This window comes from Rhinoraja longicauda, chromosome 8 (assembly GCF_053455715.1).
Source record: "Rhinoraja longicauda isolate Sanriku21f chromosome 8, sRhiLon1.1, whole genome shotgun sequence".
NCBI classification, from domain to species: domain Eukaryota; kingdom Metazoa; phylum Chordata; class Chondrichthyes; order Rajiformes; family Arhynchobatidae; genus Rhinoraja; species Rhinoraja longicauda.
This window is the reverse complement of record NC_135960.1, coordinates 73,556,754-73,580,318: the sequence shown is the minus strand read 5'-3', so window position 1 is coordinate 73,580,318 and position 23,565 is coordinate 73,556,754. Positions and strand designations below refer to the sequence as shown.

Below are 23,565 nucleotides of genomic sequence, written 5' to 3'. Positions count from 1 at the left end.
GCCCCGCTCCCGGGCCCGGCACCAGCGCGCAGCCGCACAACCGACCCACGGGCCCCGCTCCCGGGCCCGGCACCAACGCGCAGCCCCGCTGCCGGGCCCGGCACCAACACGCAGCCCCGCTGCCGGGCCCGGCACCAACGCGCAGCCCCGCTGCCGGGCCCGGCATAAACGCACAGCCGCACAATCGACCTACGCTGCCGGGCCCGGCACTGCCGCGCAGCCGCACAACTGACCCACAGGAAACCCCCTCCTGCCGGGCCCGGCGCAGCCGCACAACCGAAAAACGCATCTCCGCTGCCGGGCCCGGCACCAACGCGCAGCCGCACACCGACCCACGGAGCCCCGCTGCCGGGCCCGGCACCAACGCGCAGCCGCACAACCTGGTCCCGCCACGCAGCGCGGAGCCGCCACGCCGTGTGTGATCCAGGTGAGTGACTGAGTTTCTCCCACCAATTACATGTGTTATTCTGCGGGTGGTGTCTGCGCGCCGTGTGTTTATGCTCTCTGTGACTGTGTTCTCCACCATGACACTTGCTCCATGCATGGGCCTGGCCCCCGCCCAGCGGCCTAGTCTTCAGGCGGCGGGCGGGCGGGCCCGCAAGGTGAGCGGGGACTGACTGACCGGGCCGGGCCGGGCCGGGTCAGCCCAGCCCAGACCGCGGGGCTGCGGTTGCGGCTGGGGCTGGGGTTGCCGGATCTCCGGCTCCGGGGCAGCGAACATACAGTGAGTGTAACAGCAGATCTCCCTGCTTGTGTTGTGACTCGGTGCTGTGCCTGTGCCAAGAGGGCGGCGAGGGCGGCGAGGGCGGCGTGGGCGCATCTTACAAGAAACAGGCCCCTCGCCTCGGCCCATCTCACCCACACCGGCCAACAATGTCCCAACTACATCAGTCCCACCTGCCCGCGTTTGGTCCACATCCCTCCAAACCTGTCCTATCCATGTACCTGTCTAACTGTTACTTAAACGTCGTTGGGATAGTCCCAGCCTCAACTACCTCCTCTGGCAGCTTGTTCCATACACCCACCACCCTCTGTGTGGAAAAGTTACCCCTCAGATTCCTATTAGATCTTTTCCCCTTCACCTTGAACCTATGTCCTCTGGTCCTCGATTCCCCTACTCTGGGTAAAAGACTCTGTACATCTACCCGATCTATTCCTCTCATGATTTTGTACACCTCTATAAGATCTCCCCTCATCCTCCTGCGCTCCATGGAACAGAGACCCAGCCTACTCAACCTCTCCCTATAGCTCACACCCTCTAACCCTGGCAACATCCTTGTTGCCGAAGAATATAAAGAGGTAACTCAGAGGTAACTGCAGCTAGAAACTCGCTGTCCCTGCTGCTCCCGGCCACTAAATCTTTGTTCCGGGCCCGCTTATAATCAATGACTGAGTGTCGACAATCATTTAGAGCAAAAAAATCCTCAACATTTACAACCCCAAGAGAAAATGTAATCCCATCTGCAACCCTCTCCCCCAGACGGCAGCTGGTGCTCTAACTGGGAGGAAATAAATACCCAGAGACCCGGCCTTGTTATTCTCTCCCAGAGTTGTGTACATTTCATTGACATTGCTTATAAGTTCCATATGTAAATTGCAATTGCAATTTCTGTTTATATTTGATCATAAAGAGTGATATCCAGTGCATTGTTTCCACAATTCTTTCAGTATGGATGGTGTGATGGTATAATATAGTACTGACAATAAACTGAAAGGGCAGTGATTTGTCCACACCTCAAATTTAAATACGTGGCAAATCATTTAATTTTCTGGAGCTATATTAGCTTATTCGATTATTAATATAACTTCAACCACTGTGATATTCCTGCCAGCTCACCAAGTTAGTTCTCCGATTTATTCACAAAATGCTGGAGTAACTCAGCAGGTCAGGCAGCATCTCGGGAGAGAAGGAATGGGTGACGTTTCGGGTCGAGACCCTCTTCAGACTGAAGACCCGAAACGTCACCCATTCCTTCTCTCCCGAGATGCTGCCTGACCTGCTGAGTTACTCCAGCATTTTGTGAATAAATCGATTTGTGCCAGCATCTGCAGTTATTTTCTTATACTAAGTTAGTTCTCCGAACACTTTACCTTTAGTAAGAGCCTTACGACACGATAGATCTGTGTCGTATCTTTGTTTGAAGGAAAATTGTAAACATCTCAGCTCCCTTGTGTTTAGAGAGATGATTTAGAGGGGTCTCGACCTGAAACGTCACCCATTCCTTCTCTCCAAAGATATAACAGTATAACAGAACTTTATTGTCATTCGGTATAAATACCGAACAAAATTTCAGCAGTCACAAAACACAGCAAAAAAGAAAAGAACACAGGACACATGACCCCAACACAAACATCCATCACAGTGACTCCAAACACCCCCTCACTGTGATGGAAGGCAACAAAACTTCCACTCTCTTCCCCCCGCACCCACGGACAGGCAGCTCGACCCCTACCGAGGCGACCGACACGCACAGCCCCCGCAAGGGGATGGAAGGCCCCGCGGTCGAACCGCACCGGGCACTGAAACGTCCCGCGGCTGAGCCGCGCCGGCAATGTTAAGTCCCGCGGCCAAGCCGCGCCGGGCGATGGAAGGCCCCGCGGCCGAGCCGCACCGAGCATGGAACTGTCCCGCGGCCGTACCGGGCGATGGAAGGCCCCGCGGCCGAGCCGCACCGGGCACTGTTAGGTCCCGCGGCCGAGCCGCGCCGGCGATGTTAAGTCCAGCGGCCGAGCCATGCCGGGCGATGGAAGGCCCCGTGGGCGATGGAAGGCCCCGCGGCCGAGCTGCGCCCCGGGGAAGAGACCTAATAAAAGAAAGGTTTCCCCCACCCGCCGCCCCCCCCACCCCACCCCACCCGCCGCCCCCCCCACCCCACCCCACCTGCCACCCCACCCCCCACACATACACAGCCAAAAAAACATAAACAAAAACCATCCCAACACCGACACAAACAAAAAAAAAAAGGGAAAAAAGACAAACAGACTGCCAGAGAGCCGCAGCTGTTAGGCGCAGCCACATGGGCCTGTCTTGCTGAGTTACTCCAGCATTTTGTGTCTGCCTTTAGAGAGATGATGAAACATTTACACTACTTGAAATAATATCAATAAAATTTCATCAATGTGATATTTTGGACATATGGAAGATCTTTTATATAGTTTATATGAGTTTACAGCTATTGCTGGAGTGAGTTGTATTTGCCAATCAAACAGATCCCATTATAGACACAAAATGCTGGAGTAACTCAGCGGGACAGGCAGCATCTCTGGAGAGATCCAGCATTTTGTGTTTTTCTGTAAACCAGCATCTGCAGTGCCTTCCTAAACGGATCCCTTTAACCATTTTCGACTCTGTCTTTGACCAGTCACATTTAATTTACGGCTAGTTGTTGTTGATATTTAATGTGGAACTACTATCTGAAGTAAGACCAACACGTGCACACATAAATAGATCAAAACAATTTAGTATTTTTCAATTTAGAGTTTTAAGTAATATTTATAGGAAAAAAACTGCAGATGCTGGTTTAAATTGAAGGTAGACACAAAATGCTGGAGTAACTCAGCGGGTCAGGCAGCATCTCTGGGAAGAAGAAATGTTTGACGTTTCGGTTTGAGACCCTTCTTAAGACTGAAGAAGGATCTCAACCCGAAATGTCACCCATTCCTTCTCTCCCGAGATGCTGCCTGACCCGCTGAGTTACTCCAGCAATTTGTGTCTACCTTTAAGTAATAGGTAAATCATTTCCCACGGTTTGAAAAATGGCTAACTGAATGAAAATTTAAAAACTCACTTCCATCCTCCAAATTTGAATAACAATTGGTTGTATTTTATTCCCGGAATGAAGAATTAATTTGGTGGCGTTTTGCCATTTTGCATGAATTTGTTATTTTTAATAAGACATAGTCGAGAAGTTGTCACAGTTGATAGAACTGCTAATTCACAGTTCTGTGAGTTGCACCACTGGGTTTGATCCTGACCTCTGTACGGAGTTTGCGTATTCTCCCTATGACCAAGTGCATTGTTTCCTTCCACTTCCCAAAGGCGTGCGGATTTGCAGGTACAATGAATTGTCTTTGTAAATTATCCCTGGTGTGCAGGGAATGGGTGCAAAAGTGAGATAGCATAGAACTAGTGTGAATGGGCAATCGGTGGTTGGTGTGGGCTGAAGGGCCTTCTTCTGCACTGTTTCCTTCAATCATTCAATCAAAGTGCAAGTAAGGCAAGTTTTCTAATTGTTTACAGTTTGGAACGTCATGCATTATCATTTTTCAATTCTGATACGTTATTAATCTACACGAGTACACAGAGGTAATTATATCGTGTCATAACCATCTAATCAATAGCATGCAAGCAAAGTAGTAAAACTGTATTGATATTAACCAATAATTAATGAAAATTGCCCTCTCTTTAATTTCAGATGCTTTGGTAGTTTAATTGGGTCAGTACACTGAGAGATGAATGGTGCTTAAATAGGGCCCAGGAAGGGAGATTGCTGATAAAGACACCCAGCTCATTGGACCGTGTAGTGCAAGGTATTGCACACTGTTATCATGAAGGTAGCAGTAGAAGGTTGCTGTCATGGTGAATTGGACAAAATCTATGAGAGCATTCAGTTTTTGGAGAAAAAGGACAATGTTAAGGTGGACCTCTTGTTGTGCTGTGGAGATTTTCAAGCAGTCAGGAATGAAGCTGACATGAATTGCATGGCTGTGCCCATTAAATACAGACACATGCAAACTTTCTACAAGTAAGTGGGTGTTCAAGGTCATTATCTCATATCACCACTTTTGTTTCTTTGTCCTAAACTAAATGTTTGCAAATAAAGATTAATTTCCATCTTTAAACTGCTGTTTTTAAATGTTTACTGTCATAAACCTTTGCTAATTTCTATTAGTAATCTAAAAACGATTTTAAAATATCCGTTCTTTTTTTTTTTAACATGAGGAAAATTGTAGCTAGCCAGTAAATATACAATTTAATTGTCAGATATAATGTCCTGTTTGTGAGGTGAAACAGTTTTTGTTGAATTGTTAAATATAGATATTATTCGGGAGAAAAGAAAGCCTCTGTTCTCACCATCTTCATTGGAGGCAATCATGAAGCATCAAATCACCTACAGGAATTGCCATATGGAGGATGGGTGGCACCAAACATTTACTATCTAGGTATTAAAAGAATACTTTAATGTATCACTATATTGTGTAGCAACTATAGGTTGCAAACCCAAAGTTTTGTTAGAATTACTTTGAATCTGATAAAGATATAATGATGTGTAAGAAGGAACTACAGATGCTGGTTTAAACCGAAGATAGACACAAAACATATAACATATAACATATAACAACTACAGCATGGAAACAGGCCTGTCCGGCCCTACCAGTCCACGCCGACCATTCTCCCTGACCTAGTCTCATCTACCTGCACTCAGACCATAACCCTCCAATCCCCTCCTATCCATATACCTATCCAATTTACTCTTAAATAATAAAATCGAGCCAGCCTCCACCACTTCCACCGGAAGCCCATTCCATACAGCCACAACCCTCTGAGTAAAGAAGTTCCCCCTCATGTTACCCCTAAACCTTTGTCCCTCAATTCTGAAGCTATGTCCCCTTGTTGGAATCTTCCCCACTCTCAAAGGGAAAAGCCTACCCACGTCAACTCTGTCCGTCCCTCTCAAAATTTTAAAAACCTCTATCAAGTCCCCCCTCAACCTTCTACGCTCCAAAGAATAAAGACCCAACCTATTCAACCTCTCTCTGTAGCCTAAGTGCTGAAACCCAGGCAACATTCTAGTAAATCTCCTCTGTACCCTCTCCATTTTGTCGACATCCTTCCTATAATTTGGCGACCAGAACTGCACACCATACTCCAGATTCGGCCTCACCAATGACCTGTACAATTTCAACATTACATCCCAACTTCTATACTCGATGCTCTGATTTATAAAGGCAAGCATACCAAACGCCTTCTTCACCACCCTATCCACATGAGATTCCACCTTCAGGGAACAATGCACAGTTATTCCCAGATCCCTCTGTTCCACTGCATTCCTCAATTCCCTACCATTTACCCTGTACGTCCTATTTTGATTTGTCCTACCAAAATGCAGCACCTCACACTTATCAGCATTAAACTCCATCTGCCATCTTTCAGCCCACCCTTCCAAAAGGCCCAAGTCTCTCTGTAGACTTTGAAAATCTACCTCACTATCAACTACTCCACCTATCTTAGTATCATCTGCATATTTACTAATCCAATTTGCCACACCATCATCCAGATCATTAATGTAAATGACAAACAACAGTGGACCCAACACAGATCCTTGGGGCACTCCACTAGACACTGGCCTCCAACCTGACATACAATTGTCAACCGTTACCCTCTGGTATCTCCCATTCAGCCATTGTTGAATCCATCTTGCAACCTCACTATTAATACCCAACGATTTAACCTTCTTAATCAACCTTCCATGTGGAACCTTGTCAAATGCCTTACTGAAGTCCATATAGACAACATCCACAGCCTTGCCCTTATCAATTTCCCTGGTAACCTCTTCAAAAAATTCAAGAAGATTAGTCAAACATGACCTTCCAGGCACAAATCCATGTTGACTGTTTCTAATCAGGCCTTGATTATCCAAATAATTATATATATTGTCCCTAAGTATCTTTTCCATTAATTTTCCCACCACAGACGTCAAACTAATAGGTCTATAATTGCTAGGTTTACTTTTAGAACCTTTTTTAAACAAAGGCACAACATGCGCAATGCGCCAATCTTCCGGCACCATCCCCGTTTCTAATGACGTTTGAAATATTTCCGTCATAGCCCCTGCTATTTCTGCACTAACTTCCCTCAATGTCCTAGGGAATATCCTATCAGGACCTGGAGACTTATCCACTTTTATATTCTTCAAAAGTGTCCGTACCTCCTCTTCTTTAATCCTCCTAATTTCCATCACTACTCTACTTGTTTCGCTTACCTCACATAATTCAATATCCTTCTCCTCGGTAAATACCGAAGAAAAGAAATTGTTTAATATCTCCCCCATTTCTTCCAGAGTAACTCAGCGGGACAGACAGCATCTCTGGAGAGAAGGAATGGATGACATTTCAAGTCGAGACCCTTCTTCAGTATAATGATCATATATTATGATATCTGATCATATAAAGATATCATTGTCATATATTTGGATAGATGGGAATGAGTTTGCTTTTAAGATTGGATTAATAAAATAAGATTTTGCTCCTCAGCTTCAAATTGTGTGATTTTTGTAAATAACTCGCCATTAGTGAAAATGTTTTCTGGTCTTTCAAGATTAACTTTCCTAACTTTCAATGCTATTTAAATGCACACTCATAGATAAACTAGGGTTAAAATTTTCTATAAAACATTAGCTTACAATTCTTGCTGACCCACGAGAATTGTGCTGCAATGCAAGTGTTGAGCATGACAATGTGGTTGGTAATATCTGACAACAAATGCATACCTATTTTATACATATTTTAAATCGTCCTGCCATAAAAGGCAATTTGAATAGTAATTATTTAAAACGTCTATCTGCTATTTTTCTTTTTACAAGCGGGAACCATTAAGTTGGTGAAGTAACATAGAAACATAGGTGCAGGGGTAGGTCATTCGGCCCTTTGGGCCAGCACTGCCATTCAATATGATCATGGCTGATCATCCAAAATCAGTACCCAATTCCTGCTTTCTCCCCATATCGCTTGATTCTGTTAGCCCTAAGAGCTGTATCTAGCTCTTGAAAACATCCAGTGAATTGGCCTCCACTGCCTTCTGTGGCAGAGAATTCAACAGATTCACACTCTTTGGGTGAAAAAGTTTTCCCTCATCTCAGTCCTAAATGGCCTACCCCTTATTTGGTCAACGTGGGTTGTTTTTAAATGTGCTATACAAATAAAATTGACTTGACTTGACTTATTCTTACACTGTGACCCCTGGTTCTGGACTCCCCCCAAGAAGTAATGCATCAAGTTTTATTTGAATGGTTGATGTACTGGATACATATAAGTAAAACTTTTTTTTTCCACCAGGATATGCAGGTGTGGTGAAGTATCGTGGTGTGCGTATTGGAGGGCTCTCTGGTATTTTTAAATCGCATGACTACAGAAAAGGTGAATTTTGCAGCTTATCAAAGCACTGAATCCCAACAGAAAGTTTCCGCCACGCTAACTCAAAATAAATAAATATTGCCGTGATTATTATTTAACTATATAATGGGCATACTTTTAGTTCAGTTTAGTTTATTGTCACGTGCGCGGAAGGTACAGTGAAAAGCCTTTGTTGCGCGCTAACTCGTCAGCAGAAAGACAATACATGATTACAATCGAGCCATTTACATGATCAGGGAATAACGTTTAGTGCAAGATTTGGCACAAAGTTTGATCAAGGATCGGCCGAGGGACATCAAAGAGGTAGATAGTAGTTCAACACTGCTCTGTGGTTGTGGTAGTATTTGCTTATTCAGTTGCCTGATAACAGCCGGAAAGAAATGTTCCTGAATCTGGAAGTGTGCGTTTTCACACTTCTATACCTTTTGCCTAATTAGGTTTATAAACAACTTTATTCCAATCAGTCGTGCCAAATTTAATATAACATTTAATGATTAATGTGACATCATTACTGACACTTCTCAGAAATTTATCAATTTCCTTATATCAGATTGACAGGCCTTTGAGTTTTACAGTCACTGGCATTACAATAAAACATTGATTTCTGTAACACTAAAACATTTTGGCATGGTTTTTGTTCTTTACAGGTCATTTTGAATATCCACCATACAATCAGCAGACTGTGAGGAGTGCATATCATGTCAGAAATATCGAAGTCTTCAAACTGAAACAGGTCAGGCATATCAACAATATGAGCATCACTTTTATTTTGCTATCTTTCAGTGACTTGATTTGATTATGATTTTCACTTTCCTGGTTTTAATTCTTTGTTTAAACACCAAGTGCTGGAGGAACTCAGCAAGTCAGGCAGCATCTGTGGAGGGAATAGACGTGCACGTTTCAATTTGGGACCCTTCTTCAGACTGAATATAGTTGTGGGGGGGGGGGGGGGGAGAAAGCTGGCAAAGAGAGGTGGGTGCAGGACAAAACCTGGCAGTTGATAGGCGGATGCAGGTTAGGGAGGTTTGTTTGGCAACTAAGTGGAGTAAGTGACAAAGGCTAGAAAAAGAGATAAGGAGAGAAGGAAATGTAAAGCCAGTGGGAGGGATGCAGATGGAAGGGGAGGGAATGTGGATAAAATAAATGAGAAACTCTCAGATGGGAGACGAGGTGGAAAGGGGACTGGGGGGGGGGGGGAGGTGATAATAGGTGCATTCTGCAGGGGAGGGAGGGGAGTTTTCTCAAAAATGGGGAATTCAGCGTTCAGGCCATTGGGCTGCAAGTTACCCAAGCTGAACAGGAGGTGCTGACTTTCCAGTTTACATGTTGGATCACTTCGGCAATGGAGGAGGCTAAGGACAGAAAGGTCGGTATGGGCAAAGGAGTTAAAATGGTTTGCAACTGGGAAGTGCAGCAGGCCTTGGCGGATGCAAGGGTTTGGTGAAATAGTTGCCGAGTCTACGCTTGGTCTTGCCAATGTATAGAAGGCCACATCTGGAGCAGGAGACGTCCAATGCTAAATAATCAAAAGGAGTAAATTAAGTATATTTAAGGTTGTTTCTTTCTTCTATAAGTTATCTCCTGATGGCTGAATGAATTGACTTTTTATAATAAATGTTTTATAATACTAAACAATATTGACTATGGTCCTTATCTGATGATGCTTAACAACCCACTGTTGGTAAAAAGTCTCAAAATAGCCAAGTTTACTTGACCTGCAAGATTACCTTTATGATAGTGGGTTAGCTTCTCCTATTTCCATGGATTAAAGGTCCTACCTCATCACAGGTTATGACATTGTCTGGTTTAGATTGAATGTGATAATATGAAATTTCAACTAATTCAGATTCCAACCTCAGATATCCTTGTTAGCAAAATCAGTGAAAGAGCCACATCGGTTTAAAGCAAGCTTCCATTCATTGATAAGTTGTGTTTCTAAGACACCTGCCAGCAGGGAAAGAAACTTGCCTGCCAGGAACAGCTTTCATGAACTGTGTCTGGTCTTATTAATGCATCCCACCATTTTGAATAAAATGGAAGGCTGTTCAAAGCAAAGCTCCAAACATAGAAACATGGAAAATAGGTGCAGGAGGAGGCATTTGGCCCTTCGAGCCAGCACCGCGATTCATTGTAATCATGGCTGATCATCCACAATCAATATCCCATGCCTGCCTTCTCCCCGTATCCCTCGATTCCGCTAGCCCCTAGATACGGGGAGAAGGCAGGCATGGGATATTGATTGTGGATGATTGGTCTCCACTGCCTTCTGTGGCAGAGAATTCCACAAATTCACAACTCTCTGGGTGAAAACGTTTTTTCTCACCTCAGTTTTAAATGCCCCCCCCCTGGTTCTGGAGACTGTGCCCCCTGGTTCTGGAGACCGTGCCCCCTGGTTCTGGAGACCGTGCCCCCTGGTTCTGGAGACCGTGCCCCCTGGTTCTGGAGACCGTGCCCTCTGGTTCTGGAGACCGTGCCCCCTGGTTCTGGAGACCGTGCCCCCCTGGTTCTGGAGACCGTGCCCCCTGGTTCTGGAGACCGTGCCCCCCTGGTTCTGGAGACCGTGCCCCCTGGTTCTGGAGACCGTGCCCCCTGGTTCTGGAGACCGTGCCCCCTGGTTCTGGAGACTGTGCCCCCTGGTTGTGGTAAAGGATCATATTTTAACACAAGAAGAACTCATCAACTTGTCAGTCAAAATCTCACTTTTTGGTCACTCACTTGCCCATTTTAACAAAAGTAAAAGCTTTCCACTTAATGCGAATGGATTCTGGTGATTAGTTGAAGTACTTTTCTCATTCTTGCTCCCATTATTCGCAGTTGAAACAACACATGGACATCTTCCTGTCACATGACTGGCCGCGGGGTATCTACCACTATGGCAACAAGAAACAGCTGCTTAAGATGAAGGCTTTTTTCCGCCCGGAGGTGGAAGCTAACACCTTGGGGAGTCCTGCAGCCACAGAGCTTCTGCGGCACCTCAAACCTTCCTATTGGTTTGCAGCGCATCTACATGTGAAATTTGCAGCTCTGATGCAGCATCTGGTAAGAGGCGGGCTGAAGTAGCGTTGGCTTCTAGACGCGCTTAATAATTCACTTGCGCCAGGCATTAGTGCCTGTTATTTGGGTTGTGATAATAAAGTGAAAACAGGCTTGCCAGTACCGACTGTTGTATTGTGAAAAAATAGAGCATTTCAGAGTTTCATTTAGATTTCACACATTTGCTGAATGGTAAACATGAACGAGTAACTGGAGGGAAGAATGGTCTTTTAACAACTGGTTACAATGATATGGATCATTATCTAAAGAGAGTTAAGCAACCTTAATCTTATCCTGAAGATAGACACAAAATGCTGGTGGGAAAGGCAGCATCTCCGAAGAGAAGGAATGGTTGACGTTTCGGGTCAAGACCCTTCTTCAGACTTATCCTAGTGTCTAGAAACATGGAAATATAGAAAATAGGTGCAGGAGGAGCCCATTTGGCCCTTCGAGCCAGCACAGCCATTCAATGTGATCATGGCTGATCATTCCCAATCAGTACCCCGTTCCTGCCTTCTCCCCATGTCCCTTGATTCCGCTAGCCCCTAGAGCTCTTTCTCTCTTTTAAATTAATCCAGTGAATTGGCCTCCGTGCCCTCTGTGGCAGAGAATTCCACAAATTCACAACTCTGGGTGAAAACGTTTTTTCTCACCTCAGTTTTAAATGGCCTCCCCTTTAATCTTAGCCTGTGTCCCCTGGTTCTGGACTCCCCCAACATTGGGAACATTTTTCCTGCATTTAGCTTGTCCAGTCCTTTTATAATTTTATACGTCTCTATAAGGTCCCCTCTCATCCTAAACTCCAGTGAATATAAGCCCAGAATTCAATCTCTTTACTGAACGTCGCTTTATCTCAGTAGAGGTTATTCCAGCTCTCTACATGTTCCAGGACATTAACAGAATTTGCCTTGCATAATTAAGAAGAGTTACTTTGCATAATTTTATGAATTCTCGGGGCATTGGAGATTTTTTTAAATCAATCTGCTTGTTTTTTAACCAAGTTTGGTAACAGGGAATATTGTTTTAAATTGGATTGATGAAAATCATTTGTTTCTTACAAATAAAATAAAAAAAGCAGCTGCTGGAAATCTGAAATAAAAACAGAAAATGCTGGAAACACTCAGCAGGTCAGGTGAAAGAGAAACGTTTCAATCCTAAGATCTCTAACGGGTCTCTTACCTGAAATGTTTCTTTTCCCACAGATGCTGCCTGATTTCCGAGTGTTTCCTGTATGCTTTGTTTTTATTTGATATAGAATCAACTTGGCTTTGATCTGTTTTTATTCTTTTTTTCGGGAGGGGATCGGGGCATTGCTGGCATGACTGGCACTTGTCCATCTCGAATTGCCTTTGTGAAAGTAGTGGTTTGCCACCTTCTTAATCTGTTGCAATTCCTCGGCTGAAGGTAGAGTGCTTTTGGGTTGGGAGTTTCAGCGTTTAGATCAAGTCATGATGAAACCCAGGAGATACAATTCCAAGTCAATGTGCAGCTTGGAGAGGAATCTGCCGGTCATGGTATTTTCTTACAAAGCTGGAGCTTTGGGAAATGCTGTCAAAACAGTAACGGCTGTGCATTTTGTTGATGGTACACACTGTAGCCCATGGAGGGAATTAGTGTTTAGGCTGGACCGGCAGATTCAGGAAAGTATTCCAATACACTCCTGATTTGTGCCTTAGTGGAAAGTCTTTGAGGTTTCAGGAGGTCTGTCACTGACTGTAGAATATCCAGCTTCAAGGTTCTTGGAGCCATGGTGTTTATATAGCAGGTGCAGTTGAGGTTCGCCTTAATGGAGACCTTGCATGAGCTTGGGGCCTAGGGCTTGTGATCGTGTGGCCATTGAATGTCAAGAGTTCAGACATTTCTTTGTTGTTTCCTTACAGAAAAGTGACGGTGAGCAGCTACCAAAAGCAACAAAATTTCTGGCTCTGGATAAATGTCTCCCTCGCAGAGATTTTCTACAGGTATTGTGCAGCGCTGTTGTAGTTTTCAATCTGACAAATCTGAAGGATTGAAACGTCCAACCAATGGGAAAATCCATACTTTTCCCTTTTTGGCATTTCAGAAGGTTGGGTAAATTCAGATGCTCATTAAGTGTACTGGATGCACAAGGAACTGCACATGCAGGTTTACAAAAAAAGAACAAAGTGCTGAAGTAACGGTTGGGGCGGCACGGTGGTGCAGCGGTAGAGTTGCTGCCTTACAGCAAACAGCGTCGTCGACATGGGTTCCATCCCGACTATGGGTACTGACTGTACGGAGTTTGTACGTTCTCCCCGTGACCTGCGTGGGTTTTCAACAAAATCTTCGGTTTCCTCCCACACTCCAAAGACGTATAGGTTTGTAGGTTAATTGGCTTGGTAAATGTAAAAATTGTCCCCAGTGTGTGTAGGATAGTGTTAATATACACTGGTCACTACGGTCCTGATGGGCCGAAGGGCCTGTTTCCGTGCTGTATCTCTAAACTAACTCAGCGGGTCAGGCAGCATCTCTTGAGAATATGGATAGGCAATGTTTCGGATGGGGACCTTTCTTCAGATTGAAGGTAGACACAAAAAGCTGGAGTAACTCAGCGGGACAGGCAGCATCTCTGGAGAGAAGGAATGGGTGAGGTTTCTTTCCTACACATTTTCTTATGTTTGATTTGAGTTTGTGAGGGGCTAGCTGGGAATGAGGTGAGGATGGGACTAAGCCAGGCAAGTGATTGGAGCCTTGCACAGGATGCCAGATGTAAACCGCTGTTTGTTGACATCAAAGTTTAGTTAAGAGATACAGCGTGGAAACAATCCATTTGGCCCACCGATTTATAGAAACATAAAAAATAGGTGCAGGAGGAGGCCATTCGGCCCTTAAAAGCCAGCACCGCCATTCATTGTGATCATGGCTGAGCGTCCCCAATCAATAATCCGTGCCTGCCTTCTCCCCATATCCCTTGATTCCACTAGCCCCTAGAGCTCTATCTAACTCTCTCTTAAACCCATCCAGTGATTTGGCTTCCACTGCCCTCTGTGGCAGAGAATTCCACACATTCATAACTCTCTGGGTGAAAAAGTTTTTTCTCACCTCAGTTTTAAATGGCCTCCCCTTTATACTAAGACTGTGGCCCCTGGTTCTGGACTCGCCCAACATTGGGAACATTTTTCCTGCATCTAGCTTGTCCAGTCCTTTTATAATTTTATATGTTTCTATAAGATCCCCTCTCATCCTTCTAAACTCCAGTGAATACAAGCTTAAACTTTTCAATCTTTCCTCATATTTCAGTCCCGCCATCCCAGGGATCAATCTCGTGAACCTATGCTGCACTGCCTCAATTACAAGGATGTCCTTCCTCAAATTAGGAGACCAAAACTGTACACAATACTCCAGATGTGGTCTTACCAGGGCCCTATACAGCTGCAGAAGAACCTCTTTACTCTTATACTGAAATCTTCTTGTTATGAAGGCCAACATGCCATTAGCTTTCTTCATTGCCTGCTGTACCTGCACGCCAACTTTCAATGACTGGTGTACAAGGACACCCAGGTCTCGCTGCACCTCCCCCTTACCTAACCTAACTCCCTAACAACCAGTGATCCCCACACATTAACACTATCCATCACACACTAGGGACAATTTATATTTTGCCAAACCAATTAACCTACAAACCTGTAAGTCTTTGGAGTGTGGTAGGAAACCGGAGCTCCTGGAGAAAACCCACACAGGTCATGGGGAGAACATACAAACTCTATAAAGACAGCATCCGTAGTCAGGATTGAACCAGGGTCACTGGCGCTGTAAGGCAGCAACTCTACCGCTGTACCACCGTGCTGCCAACTTTGTTGTGCCACGTTATGTTGGACCCAGCTTGTTGCTCAAATTTTCCTCCTGTGGTGTCCAATTTACCTTTTATGGATGCAGAAGGCCAGATAGGTTGAACTTGGCAACTCAAAGGACTTTGAGACACAGATAGGGTAAAAAGTCAGAAACAGACATAAAGTGCTGGAGTAACTCAGCGGGACAGGCAGCATCTCTGGAGAAAAAGGATGGCTGACGTTTCAGGTTGGGACCCTTTGGACTGAAAGCAGCGGTAGGGGGTGGGGAGGGTGGTGAGCAGCTGGAGGTGAGAACAGATGAGGACCAGCCACAAATGACGGGCATGGTTGGCCCATTGTTGGCTAGGGAAGGTGTGATCTCAAGAGGAAGACAATTGGAGAAGTGTGGACCTGGTAAAACAACTTTCTTTGATATAAACCAGCATCTGCAGTTCCTTGTTTAGTTTAGGGATACAGCGCGGAAACAAGTCCTTCGGCCCATCGAGTCCACGCCGACCAGTGATCCTCGCACACTAACACTACCCTACACACAAGGGACAATTTACAATTTTTTACCAAAGCCAATTAACCTACAAACCTGTAAGTCTTTGGAGTGTGGGAGGAAACCGGAGTTCCCAGAGAAAACGCACGCAGGTTACGGGGAGAACGTATAAACTCCGTACAGACAGCACCTGCAGTCGGGATGGAACCCGGGTGTCTGGCGCTGTAAGGCAGCAACTCTACCGCTGCGCCACCGTGCCACCCATCGTTTCACCGTCCCGACTTTTCTAAAAAGTCAGAATCTTTTTTCCGGGTGGAAATATCAGTGTTAGAGACCCCACAGCTTTACGGTGCGAGGCGTAAAGCTTAACGTGAATGTGTGGGGCACACTTATTTTGCACAGTGCTTCTTCCTAAGATCATAAGACATCGGAGGGTGATGGTGGAAGGTTGCTTCTCAGACTGGAGGCCTGTGACTAGTGGTGTGCCTGGGGCTCGGTGCTGGGCCCGTTACTGTTTGTCATCTACATCAATGATTTGGATGAGAAGATACAGGGCAAGATTAGCAAGTTTGCTGATGATACAAAAGTGAGTGGTTTTGCAGATAGTGAAGATGGTTGTGAACGATTGCAGCAGGATCTGGATCGATTGGCCAGGTGGCTGAGGAATGGTTGATGGAATTTAATACAGAGAAGTGTGAGGTGTTGCATTTTGGGACATCAAACAAGGGCAGGGCCTACACAGTGAATGGTAGGCCTCTGGGTCGTGTTGTAGAGCAGAGGGATCTAGGAGTGCAGGTGCATGGTTCCTTGAAGGTCGAGTCGCAGGTTGGTAAGGTGGTCAAAAAGGCTTTTGGCACATTGGCCTTCATCAGTCAGAGTATTGAGTGGAGAAGTTGGGAGATCATGTTGCAGTTGTATAAGACGTTGGTGAGATCGCATTTAGAATATTGTGTTCAGTTCTGGGCACCATGTTATAGGAAAGATACTGTCAAGCTGGAAAGGGTACAGATAGGATTTACGAGGATATTGCCAGGACTAGAGGGTCTGAGCTACAGGGAGACTGGGACTCTATTCCTTGGAGTGCAGGAGGATGAGGGGTGATCTTATAGAAGCGTATAAAAACATGAGAGGAATAGATCGGGTAGATGCACAGAGTCTCTTGCCCAGAGTAGGGGAATCAAGGACCAGACGACATAGGTTTGTGAAGGGGAAAGGATTTAATAGGAATCTGAGGGATAACTTTTACACAGGGTGGTGGGTGTCTGGAACAAGGTGCCAGAGGAGGCAGTTGAGGCACGGACTATCCCAACTTTTAAGAAACAGTTAGACAGGTACATGGATAGGATAACTTTGGAGGGACCAAATATAGGCAGGTAAGACTAGTGTAGCTGGGACATGTTGGCCGATGTGGGCAAGTTGGGCCGAAGGGCCTGTTTACACACTATCACTCTATGACTAATCTGCCTTTCTTGGCAGTCTCCTATCTGTCTGGTGTGGCAGCCTCCCTGAAACTATTATCCATAACCCTCTCTGCCTCTTGTATGCTTCTCATGTTTTCAACTGCTACTATAACCAATCCGTGTGGTCTGAGAGGACCTAGAGTGATGCAGCGTGGAATCAGGCACTTGGGCCCAACTTGCCCACGCCGGCCTGTATGTAGCAACTGCACCAGTCCCATCTGCCTGCATTTGGCCCATATCCCTCCAAACCTGCTATCTCCATGTGCTGCTGCTAGACTGCTTCTTAATTCCCACATGAGACAGGATCAGTATTCCACTCCACTGACTGCCACAGCTGTTCCCTTGATACACTTAATAATAAATCTAATGGTTGTGAGGAGAAATAGATGTTAAAGTAGCTCGGCTTTTCCAGACGATCAGTGACCCCATGAACAGAGGGTGGTCAGTATTTGAATACCAGTTGTCCCTGAATGTCCAAATTGTCCCTGAATGTCCGAATATGATCAAAATCAGTACCCCATTCCGGATTTTTCCCCATATGCCTTGATTCCCTAAGAGCTAAGTCCAACTCTCTTAAAAACATTCAGTGAATTGGCCTCCACTGTCTTATCGAAACGTATAAGATTATTAAGGGGTTGGACACGTTAGAGGCAGGAAACGTGTTCCCAGTGTTGGGGGAGTCCAGAACAAGGGGCCACAGTTTAAGAATAAGGGGTAGGCCATTTAGAACTGAGATGAGGAAAAACTTTTTCAGTCAGAGAGTTGTGAATCTGTGGAATTCTCTGCCTCAGAAGGCAGTGGAGGCCAATTCTCTGAATGCATTTAAGAGAGAGCTAGATAGAGCTCTTAAGGATAGCGGAGTCAGGGGGTATGGGGAGAAGGCAGGAACGGGGTACTGATTGAGAATGATCAGCCATGATCACATTGAATGGCGGTGCTGGCTCAAAGGGCCGAATGGCCTCCTCCTGCACCTATTGTCTATTCTATGGCAGAGAATTCCACAGATTCACAACTCTCTGGGTGAAAAAGTTTTTCCTCTTCTCAGTCCTAAATGGCCTACCCCTTATTCTTAAACTGTGACCCCTGGTTCTGGACTCCCCCAACATCGGGATCATTTTTCCTGCATCTACCCTGTCCAATCCTCTAAGAACTTTATATGTTTCTATAAGATCCCCTCTCATCCTTCTAAATTCCAGCGAATACAAGCCCAGTTGGCCCATTCTTTCATCGTATGTCAGTCCCACCATCCCAGGAATTAACCTGGTGAATCTACGCTGCACTCCCTCAATAGCAATAATGTCCTTCCTCAAATTAGGAGACCAGAATTGCACGCTATACTCCAGGTGCAGTCTCACCAGTGCCCTGTACAACTGCAGTTGGACCTTCTTGCTCCTAAACTCAAATCCTCTCACAATGAAGGCCAACATGCCATTAGCTTTCTTCACTGCCTGCTCTACCTACATACTTACTTTCAGTGACTGATGTACAACCACACCCAGGTCTCCTTGCACCTTCCCTTCTAATCTGACACAATTCAGATAATAATCTGCCTTCCTGTTCTTGCAACCAAAGTGGATAACCTCACATTTATCCACATTAAACTGCATCTGCCCACTCACCCAACCTATCCAAGTCACCCTGCAGCCTCATAGCATCCTCCTCGCAGCTCACACTGCCACCCAGCTTGGTGTCATCCGCAAACTTGATGTTACATTTAATTCCCTAGTCTAAATCGTTAATAGATATCGTAAACAACTGGGGTCCCAGCACCGAGCCTTGCGGCATCCCACTAGTCACTGCCTGCCATTCTGAAAAGGACCCGTTAATTCCTCTTTGCTTCCTGTTTGCCAACCAGTTCTCTATCCATATCAATACCCTACCCCAATACCATGTGCTCTAATTTTCCACACTAATCTCTTGTGTGGGACCTTGTCAAAGGCTTTTTGAAAGTCCAGCCACACCACATCTACTAGCTCTCCCTTATCCAGTTTACTTGTTAATTCCTCAAAAAATTCCAAAAGATAAGTCATGCAGGATTTCCCCTTCATAAATCCATGCTGACTTTGACCGATCCTGTCACTGCTTTCCAAATGTGCTGCTATAACATCTTTAATAATCAACTCCAGCATCTTCCGCATTACCGATGTCAGGCTAACTGGTCTGTAATTCCCCGTTTTCTCTCTCCCTCCTTTCTTAAAATGTGGAATTACATTGGCTACCCTTCAGTCCACAGGAACTGACCCAGAGACGAGAGAACATTGGAAAATTATCACCAATGCATCCACAATTTCTAGGGCCACTTCCTTGAGTACTCTGGGATGCAGACTATCAGGCCCTGGGGATTTATCTGCCTTCAGGTTGAGCAGTACTGAAACCTGGACCCTTTTCTACTCAAAGTCGGCTCGACTCACCCCATTCGTTTTTTAAAATAATTTAATATTTAAAATCACCTACTTTTAAGTGGCATTGTTTAGCATTGTTGTTCAATATAGTTTGTATTTTCAGTAATTTTCTTTTGTCATCTTCTCACTTTAGATTGTGGAGATAGAGCATGACCCAAATGCTTCTGACCAACTTGAGTATGATTCCGAATGGCTGGCCATTCTGAAAGCAACAAATGATTTGATTAACGTCACACCGAAAAATTGGAACATGCCAGAAAATACCAGCTTGTACGCAAAGTAAGTCTGGCCCATTTTTCAAGTGTTTGATCAGGTTGCTTCAGATCGCATATTTTAAAGTTGAACTTTTAATAACAATTTATGAAATCCACATATTCAGAAAGAGTAGACCCAGATCATATTTAGAATACAGTAAACTTGAACAAATTAAATTTGAAGAGGCAATTTAGAAAAGTGAATTGTGTATAAATTATTACATCAATTATTACCCTTCCCCTATGCATGAGCGTCTTCCTCAACATTTTACTGGTGCATCCGAAGCATCACAGCTTATAAAGCAGGGTCTCGACCCGAAACGTCACCCATTCCTTCTCTCCCGAGATGCTGCCTGACCTGCTCAGTTACTCCAGCATTTTGTGAATAAACTGCTTATAATTATATGTCTGATATAGGTCACAGAGTGATACAGCATGGAAACGGGCCCCTTGGCCCAACTTGCCCACGCTGGCCAACATGTCCAGGCTACACTAGTCCCACATGTCTGCATTTGGCCCATATCCCTCCAAACCTGTCCTATCTATTTACCTGTCTAACTGTATCCTAAACGTTGGAATAGTCCCTGCCTCAACTCCCTCTTCTGGAAGTTTTTCACCCTTTGTGTGAAAAAGTTACCCTTCAGATTCCTATTAAATCTGGGCAAGAGACTCTGTGCATCTACCCGAACTATTCCTCTCATGATTTTGTACACCTCTATAAGATAACCCCTCATCCTCCTGTGCTCCATGGAATAGAGACCCAGTCTACTCAACCTCTCCCTATAGCTCACACCCTCTAGTCCTGGCAACATTCTCATAAATCTTCTCTGTACCCTTTCCAGTTTGACAAAATCTTCTTTCTCCTGAGAGAAATGTAATGTGATCGTTCTGATTATTCATGTAGCTGTATTTTTATAGGTTGTGGCTGTGTTAGTATCCATCTGTGTATGTATTTTTATAATACATGCATAATCTTCTTAGCTATTAACAAAAACAGTGTTAATTCAATTGATTTATTTAATCCTTTCATTGTTTTACTGTAATGTGTGCCTATAACCACTGGCCTTAATTCTGTTTTGACACAGATGGGATTACAGTGTGTCTGAGGAAGACATTGCCGAACTGTTGGAAGAGCATGGTCATGATCTCCAAATTCCCAATAACTTTTGTCCGACAGTCCCCGTGTATGACCCAGCAAATATACAGAAATCAAGAGTACCTGTCCATTTGATCAATCCTCAAACGACTGAGTTCTGCGCCACCTTTGGCCTCAATGATCTGAATGCCAAGGTGAAACAGATGGAAGACGAGGGGGTGATTGAGGAAGAGGATGACCTGGATGGTGCTGAGAATCCCGAGGAGCCCAGCGATTATACCACTGACACATCTGGACTTTCCTCCTCCATTAATCCAGATGAAATAACGCTGGATGACGATGTCGATGATAACGGGGAGCTCAGCACACATTCCATAGAACCTTCCCCAGACCATCCATTTACAGACTCGTCAACAAACTTCTCTGATGTGCGGGATTTCCCCGATTCTATGATCGTGTCATCTGATGAGACACAGGACTCCGCAAACGAGGAACTGGACAGATCGGGAGACAGCAGCATGACCGAGGGGGAAGGAAAGAGTACACATACAAAGGCTGTGAAACGAAACAGCAATGAGCATGAGAACGGGAGCAGTGGAATAAAAGTAATCAAGAGGCGCAACCAGAATATATACCGCACGCAGCCTGATGAAAATGAAGATAATGAATAAAAAGACAAGTGTGAGATGTTGGACAGCAGGAACAGTGCTTTTATCCACAATGTTTTTAACATTGACATGTACGAGTTAGGATATAATCAGTAGAGGATTTGTTTTAAAAGCTGAATCTGCCTGGGCTCAATGTGGGAAAACAATTTATTTTTAACAATAAATATGCATTTAATGCATAAAGTTGATTGACATAATAAAAGGCCGAACAGCTAAGTAATCTGTGCATTGCATTTTATACTGTGGGAATTATGCTAATCAAAGTTGCCATATAATGCAACATTTCAAAACGATCAAGTACTTTTCAAACAAAGTTTTTGCCTGGAGTTCTTTTCCGTGTGTTGCCAACCATTTTACATTTTTTTCCCTGTTTGTTTTCTTCTAAAACAGGAGCAGTCCTGAATTTTCAAATCTTGTTTGATCAATGTAAACATTCCAGATTGAAATTAGATTGGCTACTTTCATATACGAGTAATCCTGACTTATTTTGTTTTGTGTAGATGTTTAGGAGGATTTTCAGAAACAAAATCCCTGTTTTACTTTCAATAGTCTACCTTGAGATACAGTAAATAATACCATGGTATTGTGCTGACTATTTTCTCCCCTGCCCCCCACCCCCCCTCATTTCTATCTATCCAAGGACATCTGAAGGAATTGGCGTCACCAGTCCAAAATTAACGGCTTCAACTTGCTGTCTGATCACCCTATCAAAAAACCCTATCAAAGATACTTAACGTGCATTGAGTTAACCTGGTCATTGAAGGTCTTGCAGTAAGATTGTAGAAAATATTAATGCATTTCTGAAAAAAGATAATTGCAGTTTGTGATTTTCACATGGGAAATCTCCCTGGTGTCAGTGATTTACCTGACGTGCTTCTTACATTAATTACAATAGCTATCATTCAATTTGAGTTACCACAAACATAAATGTTTCTTCCTACCTAATTATTTAGTCATTTAATGCCTTCAGTGACATTGCATTTGATCTGTCATCTTTCAGTGAGTTTGTTCCTTCTAATTTTAAATCTTAAATCATTCTTAAAGTCTTAAAGTGACACATTGGCTGAGAGCCAGTGCCTTCCTGACGGACTGGTGCTCGGATAACAACCTGTCCCTAAATACCACCAAGACCAAGGAGCTGACAAGGAGTAGGTCACATAACGGGGAATATGCCCCGATCTCTATCAACGGGGACAGTGTGGAGAGAGTGTCCAGCTTCAAGTTTCTGGGCACTCACATTTCGGAGGACCTAACATGGTCCAATAACACTGCTGCGCTGGTCAAGAAGGCACAACAAAGACTGTTCTACTTAAGAACACTGAAAAAGTCTGGTCTACCCCAACAGCTGCTGACGACCTTCTACCGCTGCACCATAGAGAGCATCCTAACACATGGCATCCCTGTGTGGTACCTCAGCTGCACGGAGGCAGAAAGGAAAGCTCTACAGCGGGTAGTCCATAGAGCTCAGAGGGCCATCGGAACACAGCTACCTGACTTGGAGGGCTTCTACAACACACGATGCCTCAGAAAAGCCACCAGCATCCACAAAGACTCTTCACACCCCTGCAACAGTCTGTTCGAACTCCTTCCATCGGGCAGACGATACAAGGCCTTCTACGCCCGCATCTCCAGACTCAGGAACAGCTTCATCCCCAGGGCCATAGCTGCCATGAACCGGTCCTGCTGAGCCGGATGGTCACATCGCACAGTGATCCGGCACAGATCAACTTGCACTTTATTCTGTCTAAAACTTACAATTGTTTCGTTGGGTTGCTGTTGTCTAAATTAATTAAACTATTGCATCGTATGGGAGGCGCATTCCCAATCTCGTTGTACCCCAGGGTACAATGACATTAAAGATATATTGTATTGTTTGCCAGCTAAGAGAGAGCTGAAAGGAGGAACAATGGTAATTAGAAGCTTGTTTTGCATGTGACGGTTGTCAGCAAGGAATGTTCCTCTTTCCTATTAGGCAGAGTATGGCAGCAAACTTACTATTGCTTAAATTGCTGAAACAAATTGGTCTGTTTACCTTGTGTATTTATTATATTAAAATGTTCCAAGTAGTTTCACAGGAATATTAAACAAAAAATCCCATGAAGGTATTAGAAATGAAAGCCAAAAGCTTGGTCAGTAAGATGGCTCACAGAACTTTAAATTACAGAGGTGGAGAAGCTCAGTGGGCAAATTCACAAGCTGCCTTGCTTGGCAGCTGAATGCATAAATGCC

The 23,565-nt window shown here is 44.6% G+C and overlaps 1 protein-coding gene across 2 annotated transcripts; it reads left to right on the top strand.

The window, feature by feature from the left end:
• The first annotated feature begins 321 nt into the window (after positions 1 to 321).
• On the top strand, positions 322 to 23,308 carry dbr1 (debranching RNA lariats 1). 2 transcript variants are annotated; one of them, XM_078404606.1, is made up of 9 exons: positions 322 to 427; positions 4,416 to 4,745; positions 5,039 to 5,163; positions 8,056 to 8,136; positions 8,781 to 8,866; positions 10,948 to 11,172; positions 13,047 to 13,127; positions 19,452 to 19,597; positions 20,658 to 23,308. In XM_078404606.1, the coding sequence occupies exons 2-9, from the start codon at positions 4,549 to 4,551 to the stop codon at positions 21,337 to 21,339; spliced, it is 1,623 nt and encodes a 540-aa protein (XP_078260732.1). In that variant the 5' UTR covers positions 322 to 427; positions 4,416 to 4,548; the 3' UTR covers positions 21,340 to 23,308. The 2 variants fall into 2 exon arrangements, with proteins under 2 accessions (XP_078260732.1, XP_078260733.1); XM_078404607.1 differs by lacking the exon at positions 322 to 427 and adding an exon at positions 474 to 724.
• The last annotated feature ends 257 nt before the right edge of the window (positions 23,309 to 23,565 follow it).

Bases quoted from the DNA above. Each gene is read 5' to 3' on its own strand.
- dbr1 (XM_078404606.1), top strand. From the start codon at position 4,549: ATGAAGGTAGCAGTAGAAGGTTGCTGTCATGGTGAATTGGACAAAATC. The intron at 8,867-10,947 runs GTCAGGCATATC...CATTATTCGCAG, and splicing joins AAGTCTTCAAACTGAAACAG to TTGAAACAACACATGGACAT. The intron at 19,598-20,657 runs GTAAGTCTGGCC...GTTTTGACACAG, and splicing joins AATACCAGCTTGTACGCAAA to ATGGGATTACAGTGTGTCTG.